Here is a 22,335-nt window from a genome sequence, read left to right as displayed (position 1 = left end):
CATAAGGAACTAGTCCTCTTAAATGGATATTGTACACTCAAAACCACATCCATCTAGACTGTAAATTTGGGCATATGACTGTCCTATTAAAAAACCATCAGAATATGGCATTTAAGAACCATCTTTCTCTCAACATGGCTTCTTCCTCCTTGACTTACACTTAATGCCCCCTGACTGGTTCCTGCTACCTGCTCCACCCTTTGCCTGTCCAAGGACACCCAAGTTCTAAAACAGAAATGCAACAATCATTGCTTACTTTGGAACTTTATAGGTTAAATATTCTCTAACATCACATGCCCAAAACCATCGCAAACTGATGTTAATTTTAAGAGAACTCTAAAACTGACATTAGTGTTCCTACCACCTCTAAAACTTTTTAAAAAGAGAAAAGAAAAAAGGTATTGCTAAGACCAATCAATACTCACTTGAACGAAGTTGTTTTGTGTTTTCTTAAAACACCAGCTTCATTAGTCACAAAGCACATAAAATTTGGATAGAAATTTATTCAGACGTCAGATAATACCTCTTCACATAGCATGTAGGTCCTAACACATATTAAATACCTATTAATTATTCAGGAGCCCCTTAGCATTTGGAGCCTAACACTAATTTAGGTACAATTACACCGTCTATATTGTTATAATATACTGGGTCTTGTCTCCTTTTTTTTTATTTTCTAAGGAAAAAACAAACACAAAAACTCCAGAATACTAATGAGTGACACTCTTGAATTAAGTCCTTACTTCCAACGAAAGTAAGCTTTCCACCAAATTTGTAATCATTTACTGACATCTCTACGAGCAGCACTCTCACAGCCTTGAATGCTGTTCCAGTGTTAGGTTGATCTAATCTCCCCCATTTAGCTAGAGCTACGTCTCCAGAAGATTCCAGCTTACCTACATGACGTAGGTTTGATTTCAATGCCTCCCCCCAAAAATGTTTTAAGAACATCACAAAATGGAAGCTACAATAATACTAAGCACTTTCTTCTACTACTAATACTCCACTACAAGTACTTACTATATGCCATTCACAAAAGAGCTTACTTACATGAACTCATTTCTCCAACAATACTGTGAGGTAGGTTATATCTACTCTAAACTCATTTTACAGATGGGAAAACTGAGGTACATCAAGCAACTTTGCCCCATGTAACATAACTATTATGTAAGCCATTTTAAACGCAGTAAAAATCCCTGGTCCACAACATTAACTGTGATGTTTTTATTAGTTAACTTCATCTCTTCATTCACATATAAAAGGGAAAGGATTTTGGAAAACTTTCACTTCTTTTGTCTCCAGTGCTTTTGAGCAGGGAAATAAAATGTCTTGTGAAGTTACTGGAGTGAACTGACTTAACTGAGCTTTGTGATAAGCAGCTAAAGATGGAGGACTGTGGTACAGCCTAGATGCCAACCGAGGTAGTTCGGTTCGAAGTCTGTGCACTACACTGCCTTTCACTGTACTCTCATGAAGTAATAAGTCAGAAACAACTTGAAGACATAAAACATTTTGTCTTTGATTAGTTTATTCTGACTCTTAAACCACTGTTAGTCAGACTCTTGGAGGACTTACAGCAGTAACATTACAACCTGCCCATGCATTCTGTATCAGATTCATTCTTTTAAAAAGAACTGGGCACACTCATAACAAAATTACCGAGTATCATAATTCTTCCAAGTGGTAAAGATACCTCAAGACAAATACTGGGCATAAAAGCCACAGGGCATAAATCTGCAAAGAAGTAAAAAGCTAACCTTTTCAAACAATATTGCTTCTCTCTCACTTACCAACTTCACATCTCCCTGTATGGCCCCGGAAGATGACTGGTCAGCCAGAGACGGGTAAGATTCCTCAAGGGAGGAACAACCTAAGACAGGCACAGTTGCAGGGGGGCCATCAGGTGAGAAATTGGGGATCAACAGAGGGGAGGCTTAGAACCTCACCCCCCATGTTTTGAGAGAAATCTTCTACATCCGTGGATGTTTTGTTGCCCTTGTCTAGCTTGGATTAACACTTAGTCTACAGACACACACCTGATCATCTACATTTGCTCTCTTACAACACTAAACTATGTTTTCTACCTTTATCTTGCATCTACCTACCACTTCAGCATTTTATTAAAAAAAATAGTAATAATAATAATAATAAGGGAGAAATGTGGGATTCACATATAAATCAAGTATAAAAATCAAACGAATATTCATATTTGACCTGATTGTTTATAATTCATGATGCATGATCAAAACCGAAAGTTTCTGTGATGACTGCCCTTGCACTGTTCACCATGTAAGAACTTATTCACTATCTAAGAATTTGTTCACCATGTAAGAACTTGTTCGTTATGCTTCAGAAGATCAGAGACTGATGAGAATTAGGCTTGGGGTGGATTAATGATGGTGCATTGACTCCCCTATACAGAATTTTATTGTTATTAACACCATTTGATCAATAAATATGAGAGATGCCCTCTCAAAAAAAAAAAAAAAAAAAGAACTGGGCACAAACGCCACTGCCATTTGTTAACAGGGTTCAGGTCAGTAAGTCTCACTGAAAGCTCTCCTTCTTAATTCTTTTTTTTTTTATTAAGGTATCATTGATATACAATCTTATGAAGGTTTCACACGTGGTTACTACATTCACCCATATTATCAAGTTCCCCCCACACACACACCCCCATTGCAGTCACTGTCCATCAGCGTAGTAAGATGCAAGAGTCACTACTTGTCTTCTCTGTGCTGTACTGCCTTCCCTGTGAGCCTCCTACATTGGGTGTTAATTATAATGCCCTTTAACCCCTTTCTCCCTCTTTCCTCACCCACACTCTCCAACCCCTGGCCTTTGGTTAATAGCTAATCTCTTCTTGGAGTCTGTGAGTCTGTTTTGTTCCTTCAGTTTTGCTTTGTTCGTATACTCCACAGATGAGTGAAATCATCTGGTACTTATCTTTCTCTGCCTGGCTTATTTCACTGAGCATAATACCCTCTAGCTCCATCCATCTTGTTGCGAATGGTAGGATTTGTTTTTCTTCTATGGCTGAATAATATTCCATTGTGTTTATGTACCACCTCTTCTTCAGCCATTCATCTATTGATGGACACTGAGATTGCTTCCATATCTTGGCTATTTTAAGTAGTACTGCAATAAACATAGGGGTGCATATGTCTTTTTGAATCTGGGGTCTTATTTTCTTTGGGTAAATTCCAAGGAGTGGAATTCCTGGGTCAAATGGTATTTCTATTTTTAGTTTTTTGAGGAACCTCCATACTGCTTTCCACAATGGCTGAACTAATTTACATTCCTACCAACAGTGTAGGAGGATCCCCCTTTCTCTGCATCCTCGCCAGAATTTATTGTTCCTTGTCTTTTGGATGTTGGCCATCCTAACTGGTGTGAGGTAATACCTCACTATGGTTTTAACTTGCATTTCCCTGGCAATTAGCGATGTGGAGCATTTTTTCATGTGCCTGTTGAACATCTGAATTTCTTCTTTGAAGAAGTGTCTGTTCAGATCCTCCACCCATTTTTTAACTGGGTTATTTGTGGTGGTTTGAGTTCTTTATACATTTTGGATGTTAACCCCTTATCGGATATATGTCATTTATGAATATATTCTCCCATACTGTAGGGTGCCTTTTTGTTCTCCTGATGGTGTCCTTTGCTGTACAGAAAATTTTTAGTTTGATGTAGCCCCATTTGTTCATTTTTAATTTTGTTTCCCTTGCAGGAGATGTATTCAGGAAAAAGTTGCTCATGTTTATATTCAAGAGATTTTTGCCCATGTTTTCTTCTATGAGTTTTGTGGTTTCGTGACTTTTATTCAGGTATTTGATCCATTTGGAGTTTACTTTTGCGTATGGAGTTAAGACAATAATCCAGTTTCATTCTCTTACATGTAGCTGTCCAGTTTTGCCAACACCAGCTGTTGAAGAGGCTGTCATTTCCCCACTGTCTATCCATGGCTCCTTTATCGTGTATTAATTGGCCATATATGTGTAGGTTTATATGTGTGGGTTTATATCTGGGCTCTGTATTCTGTTCCATTGGTCTGTTCTTGTGCCAGTACCAAATTGTCTTGATTACTGTGGCTTTGTGGTAGAACTTGAAGATGGGGAGTGTAATCCTCCCAGCTTTATTCTTCCTCCTCAGGATTGTTTTGGCTATTCAGGGTCTTTTGTGGTTCCATATGACTTTTGGAACTATTTGTTCTAGTTTGTTGAAGAATGCTGTTGGTGTTTTGATAGGGATTGCATTGAATCTGTAGATTGCTTTAGGCAGGATGGCCATTTTGACAATATTAATTCTTCCTATCCATGAGCACGGGATGTATTTACATTTACTGGCATCCTCTTTAATTTCTCTCATGAGTGTCTTGTATTAAGTCTTTTACCTCCTTGATTAGGTTTATTCCTAGGTATTTTATTCTTTTTGATGTGACTGTAAATGGAATTGTTTTCCTGATTTCTCTTTCTGCTAGTTCATCGTTAGTATATAGGAATGAAAAGATTTCTGTGTATTGATTTTTGTATCCTGCAACTTTGCTGAATTCAGATATTAGATCTAGTAGTTTTAGAGTGGATTCTTTAGGGTTTTTTATGTACAATATCATGTCATCTGCAAACAGTGACAATTTAACTTCTTCTTTACCAATCTGGATGCCTTTTATTTGTGTTGTCTGACTGCCATGGCTAGGATCCAGCACTATGTTGAATAAAAGTAGGGAGAGTGGGCATCCTCTTAATTCCTAATTCTACCAGAACTCTTAGGAATTTTGGAAGGAAAGTATTGAATATAATCAATTCCATGAGGTAATTTTAGGACCTGGTACCACTGAAGGGCAACTGCTAGCCAACAATTTGAACACCCTCACTTGAATTAATTTTAATCTTCAATAGGAAAATATAGAAAAGGCTTTTATCCTGTTGCAAATAGAAAATTAGTTGTTTTATAATAGTATCTAAGTTGTGTATTAATTTGGTATCTCATCCTAAACCTCCATTAACTTCAAAACTTATTTTCTAAACATTTGGAGCTTGTGTCAGACATTGTTGTGCTTTATAAGTATCAAACTTGTAACTATAAAATATAGATAGGACTCATTTAAAATAAGGAAATATCTTAATAATAATGTTTTTATTTTTTTATTTCCCCCCTCCCATGAACACATGAGCTCCACAAGGACTGGGATTTTGGTCTGTTGTTCACTGCTGTATTATATCCAGTCCCCAAAACAATGTTGATGCAAGAAGTCTGTAATTTAGATTTTAAGTAAAACTGCCCCCCTCTCAACCTAGGCATTCTTCCAGTGAGTTTTTCCTTACTTTTTCTTCATAGCACTTGCCTAGAATACTATAAATTTACATCTTACATGCATACTAGAAAGTAAGTTCCATGAGTTGGTTTTATTTACTGTCTTCAGCTTCAAAGCCAGGACTCAGTAAATATTTGTTCAATCAGTGAAGATTTACTGTCTGTCATCCCTCCTCTCCCTGTTGGAATATATACATACATCAGAAGGGCAGGGACTCTACAGCCATATTCCTAGAACCTTGAAGAGGCACCTAAAAAATATTTTACCTTCTTGATTCTGGTTCTCACTCCAAATATTCTACATAAACCACATCAATACAGCAACATCAAAGTGCCAAAAAGGAAGAATCTATAGAGTAGGTATTGATGCCAAACATCTTTTCTCAGATGTCAGTATTCTTTATTGTATAGTAAAAAAAACAATAAAGGGCTTTCCCATTTCTGAATGTGACCTCAGTCCTCCCACTCCCAATTCATCCCCATGGCTTAAGTTCATCCATGAACAACTCACTCGCACCATCATGATTCTCAGGAGTCCTAATGCCTGCTCAAATTATTCCTCTTACAAAGTTTGCTCCTGACCCCTTGTGAAAATCCTACCCATCTCCAACATCACCTTTCCAGTGAAGCCATCACTATCATTCAACAAATATTTACTAACCATATGCCATACACTGGCATGTATTATGTGATGCCATTTAAGAAAAAGGAAAAAAAATATATAGGAAAAATACAGAGGAGTAAGCATCAAATATGTGCTTTTATAATGTCCTAAATATATACACAGAATGCTCATTTAAAAGGTTTTAAAAATATATTTAGCATTCTCTACTAAATCAAATATATCTAAGAAAGTAGGCTTTTTAAAAAAAGAAAACCTTTTCAAACAATGGCTTTAACTGAAAATCAGGCTAATCGGAACACCTCGAATGTTACTTAGGGTTTCACAGTAAACTAATGCACCTTAATGTCCATCTACTATTAAGGAAAAATAACATTAAACAAATATTTTAGAATAAGTAAATATAGCTCTTAAAAGCCAAATATTCTAAGTAAACCACATCAATACAGCAACATAAAAATGCTGTCCCACACAGTGGGAAGAAATAAGGGTCTATCTGAAGACAGTATGATGCCAGCTCTCAAAACTGTATTTGTATAAGCAGGCTATGAAAACTAAAGTGGGCTTAGAACTGAAATGAAAGTATCGTAATACCTGTGCCAGAGAGAACAGGAATTAGCCAGTCACCATTTGGAACAAACTGCGAAGGTCGACAATACCAGTCAGTTGTAAAATCAATGTTTTACTTAAATTTAATGTAAGAGCTGTATAAAATCTGTGACAACACAGTAGATCCTTGGCATATAACACATGGGAAACGCTAAACACTGAAGAAAGGTTAAATATCAACAGTAAAGAATAACTGATTGACCCCAAACCTGCCCTCCATCTTTGGAACCCTCAAAATGTACTGACTGTGCATACAAACCAATCCATACTTACCTTAAGAGGCTGGGGGCCTCTCAATCCTGCTTGTCCTCCCATCTGGGTAGAGCCTTGCTGCAGTGGCTCAGTCATTAAGTTGCCAGCATTTCCCATGCCTGGGTTTGGGTACTGCATGTTAGGTCGCCCCCGGCCTGCTCCAATTGAACCGTTCATGACTTGATTAGGCAGCATCCCCTGTCCATTGCCTGCATTCAACATTCCAGGATTCATGCCAGCATTCATCCCTGTGTTCATTCCCATGGCAGGTTGATTTACTGGACTGTTCATCATACCTGTTGCAGATGGCGTGGGACCCTGATTTGGTCCACTAGTGCCCATCCCCATGTTGGGAGAAGTCAAGCCTGCCTGTGCCATTGGGCTTTTTACCATGCTATTTATCAAACCTAATCCAGGACTGTTTTGTGGGGCCTGGCTGGCCATACCTTGACCTGGGCCACCAACCCCCATATTGAGGTTTGGGGAACTGCCAGATCGTAGCAATTCTGACAGTTGTTTATGTTTAGAGGCTGCATCTTGTACTATGCCAAGACTTGTCTGAAGCTGACTAATATCACCACCATTGGTTAGTCCCAATTCTGTAGAGTTGATTAATTCATCTGGTAAGTCATGCTCCAAGTCAAATAGAGAGCCAAAATCTAAAAGCAAAGAGGAAAGATAAAGGTTAAAGTTTGACAGAATCAAAGTTACAAACTGCTCTATATTTTGTTCTTGATAAGCATTAAATATCATTTCCAAACCTGACTCCATGGGATACTGTATATTAGCATTGCAGTTTTTCATACTGTACTAAAAAAATGTATTTAAATTGGAGAATATTTGGTTATGTAGTAAGTTTAAACACTTATGAACTGTACCTGACATAAGACCAAGAGAAAGGATTAAATCAGTACAATACCCATTATTACATGAGTTGTTAAAATGATATCAGTCATTTGTTGAAATGTACTGACAATCATGAAAAAAAGATACACAATTAGGTTGTGTAAAATTCCAGAATTCCTTAGAAGAGGTTGAAATAACTCATCTATACACAAACTAAATTTGGAGCGAAACAAAAGATTTAGAACAATAATAAAGACAACTGATACAAGAGACCCGCCACTTGTAAACATTCAGTGTGGGCTGTCTGCCATTCTTTACCCAGTTGCCATTCTTCACCCAGTTACTATCACAATGCCTGCCCTAAAGTTAGGTCCTCAATCTGCTGAGTGACATCGCTTTCACCTAACCACAATCTAGCTGGAAGAGGATACAAAACCATGCTTGTCTAGCTACTTTAACACAAACTACCCACCCTCACAATAACATCCCTGCCAAAATTACAGATTAACTCAGGGTCTCTCAATCTTGGCACTACCAAACATTTTGGGCTGGGTAATTGCCTGTTGTGTGGGAAGGAGTGCACTGTAAGATACTCAGCAGATCCCTATCTCTGTTCTCAATGTCAGTAGTATCCCTACGCCATTTGTGACAACCAAAAATGTCTCCAGATATCACCAAATGTATGTATGAAGATGGAAGGAAAAAATAACAAACTAACGCAAATGCCATAACAAATCTTTCTAACAATGGGTTTTGGTATTGACTGACCAGCCTTGATTTCATGCCTACTACTAAACTCCTCAGGTTCTTCCTTCAGGAAAGGGAAAAATAAAGGTTCAAATAAATCTTCTCAGATCCCAACTTTCAGAGGGATTAGTTCAGATGAGCTGAATAAAATTCAATGTTCAACAAACAAAGAAGCAACCTAGAGAGTCCTGTAACCTAACTAAAAAGTTTGGGATTTTTATTCTAGAGAGAAACGTGACCTACTGAAGAACTTCATGCAGAAACATAATATGAATAAATCTGCATTTATTAGAGCCAACTCAGGTAACAGGGATGAAGAATGAATTGGACAGACAAGTCTGGAGTTAGAGAGACTAGTCAGGAGGCTGCTGCTGAAGAAACAACCAAAGCCAGCACCTAAGCCTGCAGCAGAAGTGCTAAGGGGGAAGAGACATCAAAGAGCCAATTAAAAGAACTCAGATCCCAATGCAAACACAAGAACTCAGATCTTTCGGACTATAGGTAGAGAATTAAGGGAAAAGAAAAAAAGGATGATTCCTAAGTTTTAGACCTGGACGACCTAAGATCCAAGTGATAAACCTCTATCCAGATGGGTAGAGAGAAATGCATAGCGTTGTGAAAGAGAAATGTGGAGGTTAAGTCACCATTAGACATTAGGGGGACCACTGGAAATGCCAGCATTTAAGAGACAATAATCTTAACCAGTAAAGGATGCTAAAACCCAACATCAGCCTATCCATCAGAAATACTGTCCTGGGAACCAGGTTCCAAGAAGGAAATGTTAGTGGAGTCTCACGCTCAGAGAGAGGTCACTAAATGTAATTAGGAATTATTTAGTAATCTAGGTAAGAGCAGTTTAGTGGAGCTATAAAGAGAAATGCAGGCGACTGAGTAGGAGGTAAGAAAGCAAAAGACACGAAAAATTTTTTCTAGATATAAAAGTGAATTCCTAGATATTTAACCTGCTTACTCCCTTCTCCTGGATTATAAATTTATAAATCTGAAATGTATTCCATCATCTGTGAACTATCCTGTGGTATATTTATGGAACAGTATTGCAAACAATTGTTGAAATGAATGAATTCACACTACCCTCACTAAGACATTTTCTGCTTACTTTCTAAAATATCAATCAACATTACCAGCAGGCTACCTCTACCAAATAGTCTGTCTTTTTCTCATATACATTTAATGTAGCTCAAATACAAAATGACTTTGAGTAAAACGTTTCTTCATCTGAGTGTACATTCAGTCCAAACATAGAGATGCAGAATGTGAAATACAGGACAGACTTAAATCTGATTTGAAAAGTTTAGCATAATCCATGAGGTTTAAATGTGACAAACAGAAATGAATCTGGACTGATCATGCAGGAAATTAGTGTTGAGTCAAAACATCCTTTTATCATTACACTCTGATTCTGTAGGTCTCCCTTGCCATCTTCTATATTGCTGTGGCCCTCACAGAATTAGCTTTATAATCTCTTGTAAAATCAGTACTCAGACCACTTAGACTTTCCCAAAATCAGAAGATCAAGACAATTCCATGTCATGTGAGAAATTAGACAAATGTCGCTCACCATGAAATACATAAATGAAGCATAACTTTCAAAAGAAGGATCATTAACAACATAATCCCAAATACTGCATTGTCTGTGATCATAAATAAAAGATTTAAGTTACTAACTTGGATGCAAAACTTAAAATAGAAATAATATGGGCTCAAAATCTAATTCTACTGCATAATACTATTTCTTCCTTCCATTTACATTTTTGTTTTCTCCTTAGAAGGTCAAACATTACTTGTTGAATAAACAGGCTACTTTCTGTATTTCAGGTAATCTGAAGTCAAAATAAAAACTCACTTCTGCCCTCCCACTGTGTACACTAAGCCAAATACCGACACTAATTATTCTGAAAGTAGTCAATTGTCAAGTACCCACTTAGAAGACAGAACCCATCCGTTGAGTCTCCTCCTTTCAGTTAGTTTTCTTTGTGGCCTTAAAAGGCTTTTTAAAAAATGAACATTCCAGATCTCAAAACTTTTCTTTTACCTAACCCAGTGGTGAGGCCAGAGTTAGATAAGAAGGAGCTGGACAGGTAAAGAGTAGAGAGAGAAAATAGAATGTGAACAATCTAAAAATCAACCAGTTCAGCAACTGAAAGAATTCAGAGAAGGGGCAGCCAAGTGATGAAGTAATTAGAGATCAGAACACTCAGAGCCCCTAGCCTAGGGGAGGGATTTAGGATTAAAAAAGTAAGGATAGATATGGAAGTCAAGCCTACATGACTTTAATGATTCTGGTAACAGTTCTGCTGCGACACTGAAACCATCAATCTCATAAAGATCCCAGGCTCATGGATTGGGGGCACTCCTGCTCTTACACTAGACTCGGCGGTGCTGGGTGCTTAAGAAGCAAGACGTTTTAAAACACCTTGGCCTTTTGCAATTTTGCAAATTTCATGAATTTACTAGGTTAAAACAACTTTCCTAACCTCCACTCAATACTCCACTATTAAAAAATAGTTAATGGAGCACTGACTCCCCTATACACAATTTTATTGTTAACAACCATTTGATCAATAAATAGGAGAGATACCCTCACACAGTAAAAAAGTACACACTTCCAATTGTAAAATAAGTAAGTAACCAGGATGTAATGTATAGCATAAGGAATATAGTCAAAATATTGTAACAACTTGGTATGGTGATAGCTGGTACCTAGAATTATCATGTATATAAATGTTGAATCACTGTGTTGTACACCTGAAACTAATGTAATACTGTGTGTCAACTACCCTTCAATAAAAAATAATCATCTAAAAAAAAATAGTTAATACCTATAGATGAAGCAGAATTAATCTAATTATAAACAACCCATCTATCAAAGGAAAGACACACAAACACTTAAAACTACTTAATTTGAAGGAACACTAAGAAAATGCAACATCCATGCTGGAAAAACATGTTAAGACTTCTAAGATTTTTTCCAAAACAACTGGAAATGACCTGGGTTATGTACAAATTTGGATCAAAGATGAGAATCAATATAAACTTATACCAGATCACAGAGCTGTGCATGTCAGCAGCTGTTGCATTTTGAAATCCTAGAGGCAAAAGGCAAAAGGGCAGGCCAATTTCAAAATATGTACCCTTAACATTGTCCTGCAACCATGATACCAAAAGGTGTACCTCTATTCTGGAAAGCAACTGACTCAAGTTGATTCTTAATCTCAACCCATTTAAAGTTCGGGTCTCAAAATGTAAACAGAGAAGGCTGTAACTGATAAAGAATGTGACCTGAGGCCACTTCTAGAAGTTTTATATTGACTATCTATCTGCCTTGGTCTTTCTCAGTTTATTAACATAGTGACACTTCTTAGTGTGAGGTTAATTAAAAGATGAAGACATTATTATTTATTAAAACCCCACCTTAAGTTAGCATGTAGAACTAAATGAAGGAATTTCCCATCACTATCCAATCAGCTTGATGGAAATAAATTTGAGCATAAAATTTGGCATGAAAAACAAAAAGAAAAGGCTTCCGGCTTTGTTTGGGACCCACTCATTTCACCTGCAAATAAGTCCATTCTAAAATTCCTTGAAGGAATAATCTTACCAGCTATATTCTTGGAAAACACAGCTATAAAACCACAGATACAGAAAAAAGAAGGAAAGCAAACAGTTGCAAACAATTAAAAATCACTCACGTATTATTCTTTGATCACTGGTCGGATTTACAGACCTTAGAGTACAAATTAGGAAACTGTTTGGAGTTAAATTATCATTTTGATGTAATTTTTAACTTACAGAAAAGTTGCAAGAATAGTACCAAGAATTTCTGAATATACCCTTCTACCAGTTTTCCCAATGTTATAAAAAAAAAAAAAAAACCCACCTTAAGAATCATCTCAACAAAATGTTTGTATTAAACCTAAACTGCACATGAGCTTGGTGTTTGCTCCAAGAAGTACCTACAGGGGATCCTAGATGATGAAGCAATCATACAATCTCTTTAAAAAAAAAGAAAAAGACGAAGGCCTCTTAAAAACTGAGTAACTATAAAGAAAAAGGAGGGGCGTTAATGGATTGAGTTGTCTGCTATATTTGCTACATGTATGACAACTCGTCAACAAAACCTGGATTGTAAAAAATAAACAATTCACTTTAGTAATTACAAATTTACCATAAACTTCCAAGGCAAATGATGTTTATTTAAAGAGATAATGATATACCCCTCATATTCCTGCCATTAGGTTCTCTCCCTGCTGATCCTGTACATGTCACCAGAATTAAGTCCTCTCCCTTTCCCTGACCATGTCAGCCTCCTGCACAGAGAATTTTTATCCCGATGGTAACATAAACGTCAAATTCCTTAGCATGTTTCCATCTTTTCGTAACAGGATACAAACATTCTTTTCTGTCTCCAAAAACATTCCACCACAGAGTCTGTGTTCCAGTCATATTAGAACCACTTGGCATTTATTTGTTCTACCTGAAATATGAAATACCCTTCCAACTTTCCCCATTTCTAAGATTAAGCTGCTTTCAAGCTCTCCTATCCCAGTTCTAGCACAAATTTTGTGAAGTTTTTCCCCAGTACTCCAAATCCATCCTGTCTAAAATAATCCAATAATCCCTATCTTTTACCTTTATCCAGAACATTTAAAAATTCTTATCAGAGTATAACTTGTGGGAAAATTGTATGTACAGGTACACCATCCCCACCAGATCCTCAAGGCTGAGACCAGAAACTGCAATTTGTTTCATCTTTGCTACATCGAAGTGCCTAAAACCTGGTGGGTAGTCAATGTTTGTTGGCTGAAACGAGAGAACGGCACACCAAATGAGCATTGACTACTCAATTCAAGGAGAATCACACAACTTCAAAATGTCCAACATTCAACTCTCCCCACCCCCCACTCCCCCAAACACAAATGCTTCCTTTCCTATGTTTGCTATCTCAGTAAATGGCATCCTCACCAATATAGCTGCCCAAACCTGAAACCTGGGAATTATCCTTGATTCCTCCATTGTAATATCTTAACACCTAATTAATCACCAAGTTTCTGCTGGTCATCCATCTTCCCTCAAATCTTTTCACTTCTTTTCATCTATTAATATCCAGGTCAGTGTCATCACTGCTAGAATTCTAAAAGAGCCTTTTCACTGGTCTCTCTGGTTCTCATATTTTACCCTGTTCCTTTCCAAATCACTCATTTTAGACAATCATCTAAGGTACAATTCTTCCTCAGTCATTTAAAAGAGCTAAAGTGGTAAGTCTAAACTCCAGCAAGCATTATAAGCCCTGCATGACTGGCTTTTGACTCATCTTTCCTGTCTTATTTCTTGCTATACCCCGAGCTGGATGGAACTTATAGGTTCCCTCACAGGCTATACTTTCTTGTTCCCAACCTGGGCTCACCCTTTCTAATCCTCTATCTATCCTTCAGATCCCCAAATCCCATGCCCAATTCCTCAAAGACAGCCACCAGAGTAACAGGAGTTACAGGGTTTAGGTCTCTGTTTCTCTCACTTTCCAAATACAACAGTAGTCTTAGACTAGAACGCTGCTCTCCTCTATGTATCTATAAATTCCAGGAAATAAGGTCTATGTCTGGATCATTAGCTTATTCCCAGGTACTGGGGACAAGTGGCTAGCATACAGAAAATGTTGATCCAGTACAGGACACCTGCCAGCTTGCCATCCTTCTAAGCCAGTATTTTTTTCAAACTGTGGGTCACAAGCTAATAATGGGTCATGTAATCAATACAGTGGGTTTCAAGCAGTAGTTTAAAAAGAAATGCAGTAGAAAACATCAGAGTATTTTACAACTAGTAAGTATAAGTATTTGTTCACTAGCTTTTGACAGGGTTTCTGGTTTTCCACAAAATGCAGTTCTCACTTGGGTAAGTTTGAGAAGCACTGCACTGCTCCTTCTATGTTTCCTCCTCCTCCTTTATAAGAAAGCCTTATTTTAAGACCAAGATAAACAAAAAATAGAAAAAATTGCACTCAACCACACAATTCTTTAGCAAAAAGCCATTCTGAACCTGAGGGTTTCCAGTAAGAACAATGTGTTTTCTGATTTCTCATACCTTAAATACCTGATTTTCATTTCAATTACACATACAAGAATACAAGACACCCTATGCATAGACAGTACTTTTTATTCTTATTTTCATCTCTGCTGCCACATTTCTTATACTCTCAAAAAACTTAATCTTTGAGCAGATTATGCATAGGCTAACTCTGTACCATATGCCTTCCTTTCTGTCAAAACACTACTGTCTGAACCTCATACATTTGGCTTTCTCTTCATCCTGTCTGTCTGTCTGTATCTATTAAAAATAAAGTATGTGTACACACACACACACACACTCTTTCTTCCCTGCCTGCTTGAAGATCCACTGTCACCATGAACAACACAGTAACTTCCTGGGGCAGGAAGTTTATGAACAACCAACTACTTGAACAGAAGCAAATGGTCACTGATGTCCTTCATCCTGGGAAGGCAACAACTAGCCAAAATGTCTAAGACCATACCAGACATCATCTCTGTATTTGGATTCAGAACCCATTTTGATGGTGGCAAGACAACTGACTTTGGCATGACCTACAATTCTTTGGATTATGCAAGGAAAAATGAACCCAAACATAGACCTGCAAGACATGGACTGTATGAGAAGGAAAAGACCTCAAGGAAACAGTGTAAGAAATGCCAGAACAGAATGAAGAAAGGCAGGGGGACTGCAAGGCCGATACTGGTGCTGGCAAAAAGGAGTAGTAAAGATTCTGCAGTAACATTATCTGTGGTGATTGTGCAGATCTGTCATGAGAAAACTAATAAACTAAGAACTTAAAAAAATACATACCTATGTATTTTTTTAAGCCAAAAGGTTAAAAACGTTAAACACTGAATGGGCACACACTATGCTGCAGCGAGCACTATCCCAAGCATTTACTAAAGAGAATTCTCATTTATTCCTCATCACAGTCCTATAAAGTGGGTACTAAAGGTGAGGAAGCTGAGAGAGAGGTTCAATTACAGGCCCAAAGTCCAGTTTAATAAAGGCAGGTCTAGGGTCTGAACTCTTGTAGTCTGACTCCAAAACCCATTCTCTTAACCACTCGTGCTTTTTTTCCCCAGTGGTTTTAATTTTGTTCTCTCAACTAAATTACTCCTAATTGCCTTTTTGGACATTTAGTTTTTTAAAAAAAGATCTAAAAACAAATGATATTCAAAACTGTTCAGAAGAGGCTTAACACCTTAATATTTATTCTCTTAAACCTTCTTTGAGAATTGAGCATTAAAAAATTCCCATTAAAATTTCAGAAGAAAACTACCATTTCATGTAAAACATATGCAAAATTGTTTTAAAAATTTACACTTTTTATCATGTAAGTTTCACCTTGCCCATTAATTTCTCTAATGTTTGCTACACTAAAAAATTCAACTTTAGAAATCCTCAGAGGAAACCCTAAAACCCCAAAAAACACACAGAAGTATGTCTTATTTTTCCATTAATTGTGGGGTGTATGAATTGGCAAAATAACTCCTGAATTGTTTTTGTAAATATACTAGTAAGAAGTACTTTACACTCCCACTTTTATCTGCAACATTGTTTCTACTTTTTTTCCCCCTTCCTATTTACCACTTTATGTCCCTACAAACACCACTACACACCAATTTTTAACTTCTTAACTTCTTGTTTGAATTTCCCCCCCTTTTAATCGAATAGACTAAGGAGAAAGTAGAAAAGCAAAGTAAACCAGAAAATAATGCCAAAAGGCAACAACAGCAGCAACTCTTTCCTCACTCCCCCATCCTACACTGAGTGGACACGCCTTTTCTTACCTCTGCAACAGAACACAACCTCCTTGGGAAAAGGGCACCCATACTGTAACACACAAGATTTACAACTTAACAAAAGTCACTTTATCGACCACAGACAGCCTTCTTGAAGCCCTACAAATGAACTTACAGTCTTGAGTGAGAATAGTAATTGCCAGAGTTCATTCAAGGCACTTCGTGAAATGTTTTCCAATTTAACACTGAGGTCAGCATGCCTCACTGGACCAAGGAGCCATAACCGAAAAACTACAGCAGAAATCTAATGTAAACTCTCACGTCTAAAAAATAAAACATAATACCATCAAAATATAGGTTTAAGAGCTGAAAAGAAATGGCTTCCACCAAAAACATCCTGGTTAGGATGATAAACCACTAACACATAACGGTGTTTTTGAGAAAACAAAATTGACATTAAAAAAAAATCCTTGCCACTTCTCCATTCTGGACTTTAATCTTGTGGTCAAAATGCAGGTATATTTTATATACTACCTGCCCTGTACCTTTGAAATGAAAAACAGGCATAAAATCCAAGCCAAGTTTGATACTAGTACACACAGTTGGGCCACAAACCTACTAAGACAAGAATCTTTATACCCTACTTAATAGGCCAGATCCTAACGCTATCCCTCATCTTCCCTGTCTGTTCTTTCACTGCATATAGCATTAAATGTTTACAAAGCACAGACAGAACATATCCAGTGAGCAATGAAGGCAACATATCTTTATCATTCCCATCACTCAGGTTATTATTAGAAATAGGTTACAGTTATATTTCCAGGACTTACCTGTTAACTTCATGGTCAATAATTTTACCAAAAAATACTTACACATAGCTTTTTATGACTGGTTCTTTTGGGGGAGAGGGGCATAGAAAAGTCATTTGATCTATCAAAGTTTTGACCTAACCATACCAAGTTAAATAAAATTTTCAAAGGATCAAGCGCAAGTATTGGAGCTCGAACATTAAGATGGAAAAACTAAAACGTAAGTCTCTTTATCCCCATTCCAACACATAAAACTTGAACTTGTTTTCTGAAATCAACCTGGAAATCTTTAAGAAAGATCTGAGTAGTAAATAAATCATTTTTATTCTGCATTAGCTGCTGACCTTAGGAATTCAGAAGTTGGGAATTAAGTGCTAATTTGTTTTGTAATGCTTTAGCATGTAAACTCATTGGATTCCAATTTTCTTTCCTATAAAATTGGCAACATGCAAACACTCTTGGTAGGCACACTAACACTACTGAAATTCCAAGCCTCAATCATTAAAAAAGTTTCTGGTCTAGAATTTGAGGCTCATTTTGACCAGTTCTAGACAAAATTCATAATCAAGAACCAAGAACCTATTTTCACATTTATAAACTACCCAGGTGACACAGGAGTCAAAGTGTAGAAAACCACAAATTTGAAATTTAAACTTTTAATAAGTGAAGTGTCTCCCTTATAAGTTGCCAGGAAATTTACACTACACATTATTGGATGCAAAAAAAAGCAAGGTGCCCAATTTGAAGTTCACAGGCGTCAGTATTTCCTTTATACCCATCTCCCCCTACCATCCCAACAAAAAACCCAGACTGATTAGTACTAAAAATTGGACACCAAAAAAATTCCTGGAGTTGAATCTTAATAAAAGGTGGAGAAAATCAGCCCTCACTACAAAAGTTTGAGAAGGGTAACTAAGATAAAATTGAATGAGTTCATCTCAATGTCGAGTGATTGTTTTTTATGAAAAAAACCTACTTGATACATTTAGGACTCATAATTATTCAAAGATAGTTCAAGCAGCAAAAGTTTTTGTATCTTAAGACAGGTGAGACACTACTAAAATGTGTTAGCTAAAATCTCCAAGTACACAGATCAAATATAGAGAATGCAGTAGAACACCTGAACAGATGTATTTGAACCACGGATTGTAGCCTTTCTATAAGGCCTTGTATTACTATGAGACTAGGAGACATCAAAATAATGCATATAAAACAAGTTTTCCCTATTACAATATCCTAAGTCACTGGCTAACTCCTAAGTAAAATCCATTGCTACTTTACACAAAAACTAAAGAGCAAGAATAACTACATTACTCAACAACTGAAGAAATGACACAAAAACCTACAGGTTAAAGTGTATCTAAAGGTGATCTAAAAATCCTTCTAAATGACATAAGTGCAAAGGAATACACTAGTGGATATGTGTATGCATTTGAGGAAAAAAAAAGAAAAAAAAATTCCTTAAGACTACAGAAACTTAAAGGAGTAAAGAAAGACAAGTCAAAGTTCATGCGCACCAATGTGACAAGTGTGAAGCAGAACTCTGCAAAAATCCTCAATTAAACTCAGGATACATCTTTCTTATAAAAGCGAAGAAGACAAAATATTTGCTCTATCGTTACATTTCGCCCTTTGAAAGGAAGCCTGCTTAGAAACATGCTTTAGAACTTCTCTACAAACTCATAGGCACATTTAACTCCATTATGCACTCTCACTGGCAGATGGAGGAATGACGTTGAGCCTGTTCCCGGGGAGTTAAAGAGATGCTCCGTAGTAAGGGGAACATCTTGTGGACTGTCAGATGGCCAGCCTTTCTTCCTCTTCATTATCCTGGCACCTCAACAACCACAACAGCCAAAGACAATGTCAGTGGCTCTCAGAATACCTAGCATCAAACGAACTGTAAAACCGGGATGATGGAAGGCAATCTCCCTCAATTTCTCTCGGAAAAAAGGGCTAGTCCACAACTGAGTGAAGAAATCATAGAGCTTTTTTAAGCTAAATTCTGGACCTCCAAACACTTAAAGTGTAAAAAGACAGAAACACACAAATACGAAACCGAATGCATACTTTAAACTTCTGTATCATCAGTCCATGATTGGGACTCTTCCAACTTCTAATCTTGATTTCCAAGTACTTAACGCCACAAAATCGGTTACACCACTCCACCTCCCCCCCAACCCCCGCTACAAAGAAAGTAACTACAAACTGCAAAGAAAATGCCTCGACTCTTCCAACTTAAAAACCCAGTTTCAGACATTTTGGTCTTGTACCAAAGAAACGCGAGCTGTAAAATGAACTGCGCTCCATATCGATTCTTAAAGCAAATATGAAAAAAAAAAAAAAAAGACTAGGAATGGCACGTAAAATAATTCAAACCAAACTTCAGGCTTGACGTTCACACCTCAAGTCAAACCTGAAATCCTGGATCCCAGACACACAAATAAAACCAAGGTTTTTTTCTATCCTCATCCTCAACAGAAAATCTCGTGCAGAAAGTAGAGGAAACAGACTAAGCGCAATCCAGGAGAAAGGATTCGCAATTCCTCATTTCTCAACAGCAACAACAAAAATTTTTAAGTCAAATTGCATGAAAAGCTATTACACACAAATGCACTGGCATTTCAAAAAATTAAAACTGCATGGGAGCAACAATAAAAACCATTTCTATAGCACCACTCAAGGGCTCTAATTCCAGAACACACATCGATATGACAGTACTGCAAAATTTGTATCAGGAAGGAAAGAAAATGGTTGGGTTACTGGACGTCTTAGACCAGCTCATTCAAACACCTTTAAAATTAATCAAGAGGCAAAGTACGAGGAAAAGAAAGAAAGGAAGAAAAGACGGAAGAATAAAGGTACACGAGCAGAAAAGATTAAGGGGGATGTGGAAGGCGAGGGCTCCCGAGACTAACCTGTGCCATCGCTGGCCGACGCCGAGAGGGCCGGAGATGAGAGTTTAGGCCGCTTGGCTGAAGGCGGCCCCGGTTCCACCACATTCTCGGCCATTTTTAATTCTTTCGGAGATGCAGGCGAGGAAAAGGAGAATCCTCGGGAAATCTCTTCTCCAGCTGGGGTTCCCCGCCCCGCTCCCTGGGGTGGGCTTAGGGGGCTCCGCCGGCCCCCGAGGCGGGTGGGGACAAGTTCCTTTTTCTCTTCGCCGGGTCGCGGTGGAAGAGGGATGCGGACTCGATAGGGAAACGTAGGGGCAAGTGAGAGGGGCCGGGCCTGAGCCCAGGCCCGGAGGAGGGCAGAGGGACACAAATCCGCCGACCGCGTCCGCTGCGGCGAATTCCCGAGAACTCGCGGCTCTAGAGGCGCAGTCCCCGGCCCGCCACGGCCGGCCCCTGCCCAGCCGAGGTCTCTCGGAGCTCCGCCGCCGCCATCAGCCTCTTCCTCCTCGGCGCTGTCCTCCTCCTTCTCATCGCCACAAGGAGGCGGGGGCGAAAAGGGGGGAGAGGAGGAGGCGACGAAAGACACTCACCTCCTCCCGGTGCCCCCTCCCGGACCTGCGCCCCCACCCTCCCAACCCTCCTCCTGCCGTCGCGCTCCGCGCCGCCGCCGCACCGGCCGCTAATGGCCGCAGAGAGCTCGCCCGAGCCGAGAGCCAGGCTGGCGCCGCCGCCTCACATCGCGCGGAGGGCGGCGGAGGCGCGGCGAGGACGCCGGGCGCGGAGCTCGCCGGTCCAGAGGACCGAGGGGGCCGGGCTGAGTAGCGCCGCCCGCCCGCGCCGACGCCGAGTCCACCGAGGAGGCCCCGCTCCGGCGGGCGGCGCAGGCGGCCTCCCCTCGCTCCGCGCTCTCCTTCGCCCTCCTCTCCCGCGGAAAATAAATAAATACGGCCGCCGCTACGGCCCCCACCCGCGGCGGCCTGGTGCCGGGAGCGCCCGCCCCCCGGGGCTCCCGGCTCGGGGCCGCCCTCGGCGGCGGGCGAAGGCGCGGCGGGGCGCGGGGTTATGTAATGGTCTCCCCTAGGCGTCGACGACGGCCCGGCTCCCGGGCCGCGGTGGGGGTGTGTGCGGGCGGGAGGGGGCTGGGGGTCGCTCAGCCCGTGCGCCCCGGGCCCCCTGCCACTGTCTCGGCCCCTGCCGCCTCTCTCCGGCCCGGCTCCCCTCCGCGCTCTCGCTCCCGCAGTTCGCACTCAGCCCGGCGTCCCGCTTGCCCACTCTAGCCCGCTCCCTCTCGCCCTCTCTCCCCCCGAGCCTAGCACACAAACAAGATGGCGGCTGTTGTTTCTTCCCTCAGCCGAATCCTCCTTACAGGCTAGCGGTAGCGACGGCGGCCGGAAATGAGCCAAGGGGGGGTGTTGAAAAAGGGGGGAGGGGGTGGGCCTTCGGAGGGAGGTGGCGAGGGGGCGGGGCCTGGGTACGAGCCGCACACACAATGGGGTAAGAGGACCCAGGGGCGGGGCCAGTCCAATCACGGGATCCGCCCAAGGCCCCAACGCGGTTGGCGCTTCCGCAAACTCCCCCCGCGTCACCCGGTGGCTCACTTTAAAGGGGAGGATCTGAAAGGAGGGGCTCTGGGCGGATTCGGGATCTATTTTCAGTCGGTGGACACTTACGGGAGAAGGTCCCTGGGCTGGGTCTCGGCGTAGGGGACCGGTGGGTACCGGGGTAGACGGATCCTAGGAGCTACACCGGGAAAGGCGCCAGGTCACCGCGCAGGTGGCCGAATAGGAGCCCCTTGGGGATGGCCCTGCGCCCGGGGCCCTAGGGCGGCCGGTCTTCCGAACCCCCGTTGAATCAGCCAGACAGGGCTACCCCGCCGACCCGTGTTCCGGGCTAGAGACCTAGGGCGTCCTCTGTCCTCCATCGCTTTACAAAAGGGAACTGCTCACATCCCAAACCCACACTGATTACGAGTTGTTCCCTTTTTCCTTGAAATTCACAATTTTTTGACAACGCGCATGTGTTATTTTGGTAATCAGAAAAAAATCACAGCAGTGGGGAGAGGTTTTAGGATCAGACCTAAATTCGTTACTTGTCCACCACGTGTCCACCGGCCCTTACGCAGGTAGCACTTCGATCAGAATTATTGAGATTGAATTATTTTTCTGAATACTCCTGGGACCTGTATTTCTTTTCGCCCACCCCCAATAGGCGAGCTTAATAAAAGACCACGTCTGGGCAGTGCTGTAAAGATAATGTAATTATGGAAAAAAGCAAAAACGTAATGTGCTAACGGTAATGTAAGGATGGAAAAAAGCAAAAATGTAACTGTGGGGGAAGATTGCTAAATGTAAATGTAGTGCGGTGTGTGTGACAATACAGTTTTGCAGAGGAAGGCCACCCCAGCATGCTTCCACATTCCTACACATTGCAGG

The 22,335-nt window shown here is 40.1% G+C and overlaps 1 protein-coding gene and 1 pseudogene across 2 annotated transcripts in view; one reads left to right on the top strand and one right to left on the bottom strand.

The window, feature by feature from the left end:
• EP300 (E1A binding protein p300) overlaps positions 1-20,506 on the bottom strand; it is a 70,335-nt gene extending 49,829 nt beyond the window's left edge. For both annotated transcript variants that reach the window (XM_037006888.2, XM_037006889.2), the window contains exons 1-2: positions 19,925-20,506; positions 6,815-7,452 (exon numbers count right to left, since the gene is read on the bottom strand). In XM_037006888.2, the coding sequence (XP_036862783.2) occupies positions 6,815-7,452; positions 19,925-20,018 (732 nt within the window). In that variant the 5' untranslated portion in view covers positions 20,019-20,506. The remainder of the gene's footprint in view (positions 1-6,814; positions 7,453-19,924) is intronic.
• On the top strand, positions 13,753-19,918 carry LOC140843655 (small ribosomal subunit protein eS24 pseudogene; annotated as a pseudogene).
• Positions 20,507-22,335: the final 1,829 nt, after the last annotated feature.

This window comes from Manis javanica, chromosome 10, assembly GCF_040802235.1.
Source record: "Manis javanica isolate MJ-LG chromosome 10, MJ_LKY, whole genome shotgun sequence".
Classification (NCBI taxonomy): Eukaryota; Metazoa; Chordata; class Mammalia; order Pholidota; family Manidae; genus Manis; species Manis javanica.
This window is presented reverse-complemented; position numbering and strand designations above follow the sequence as displayed.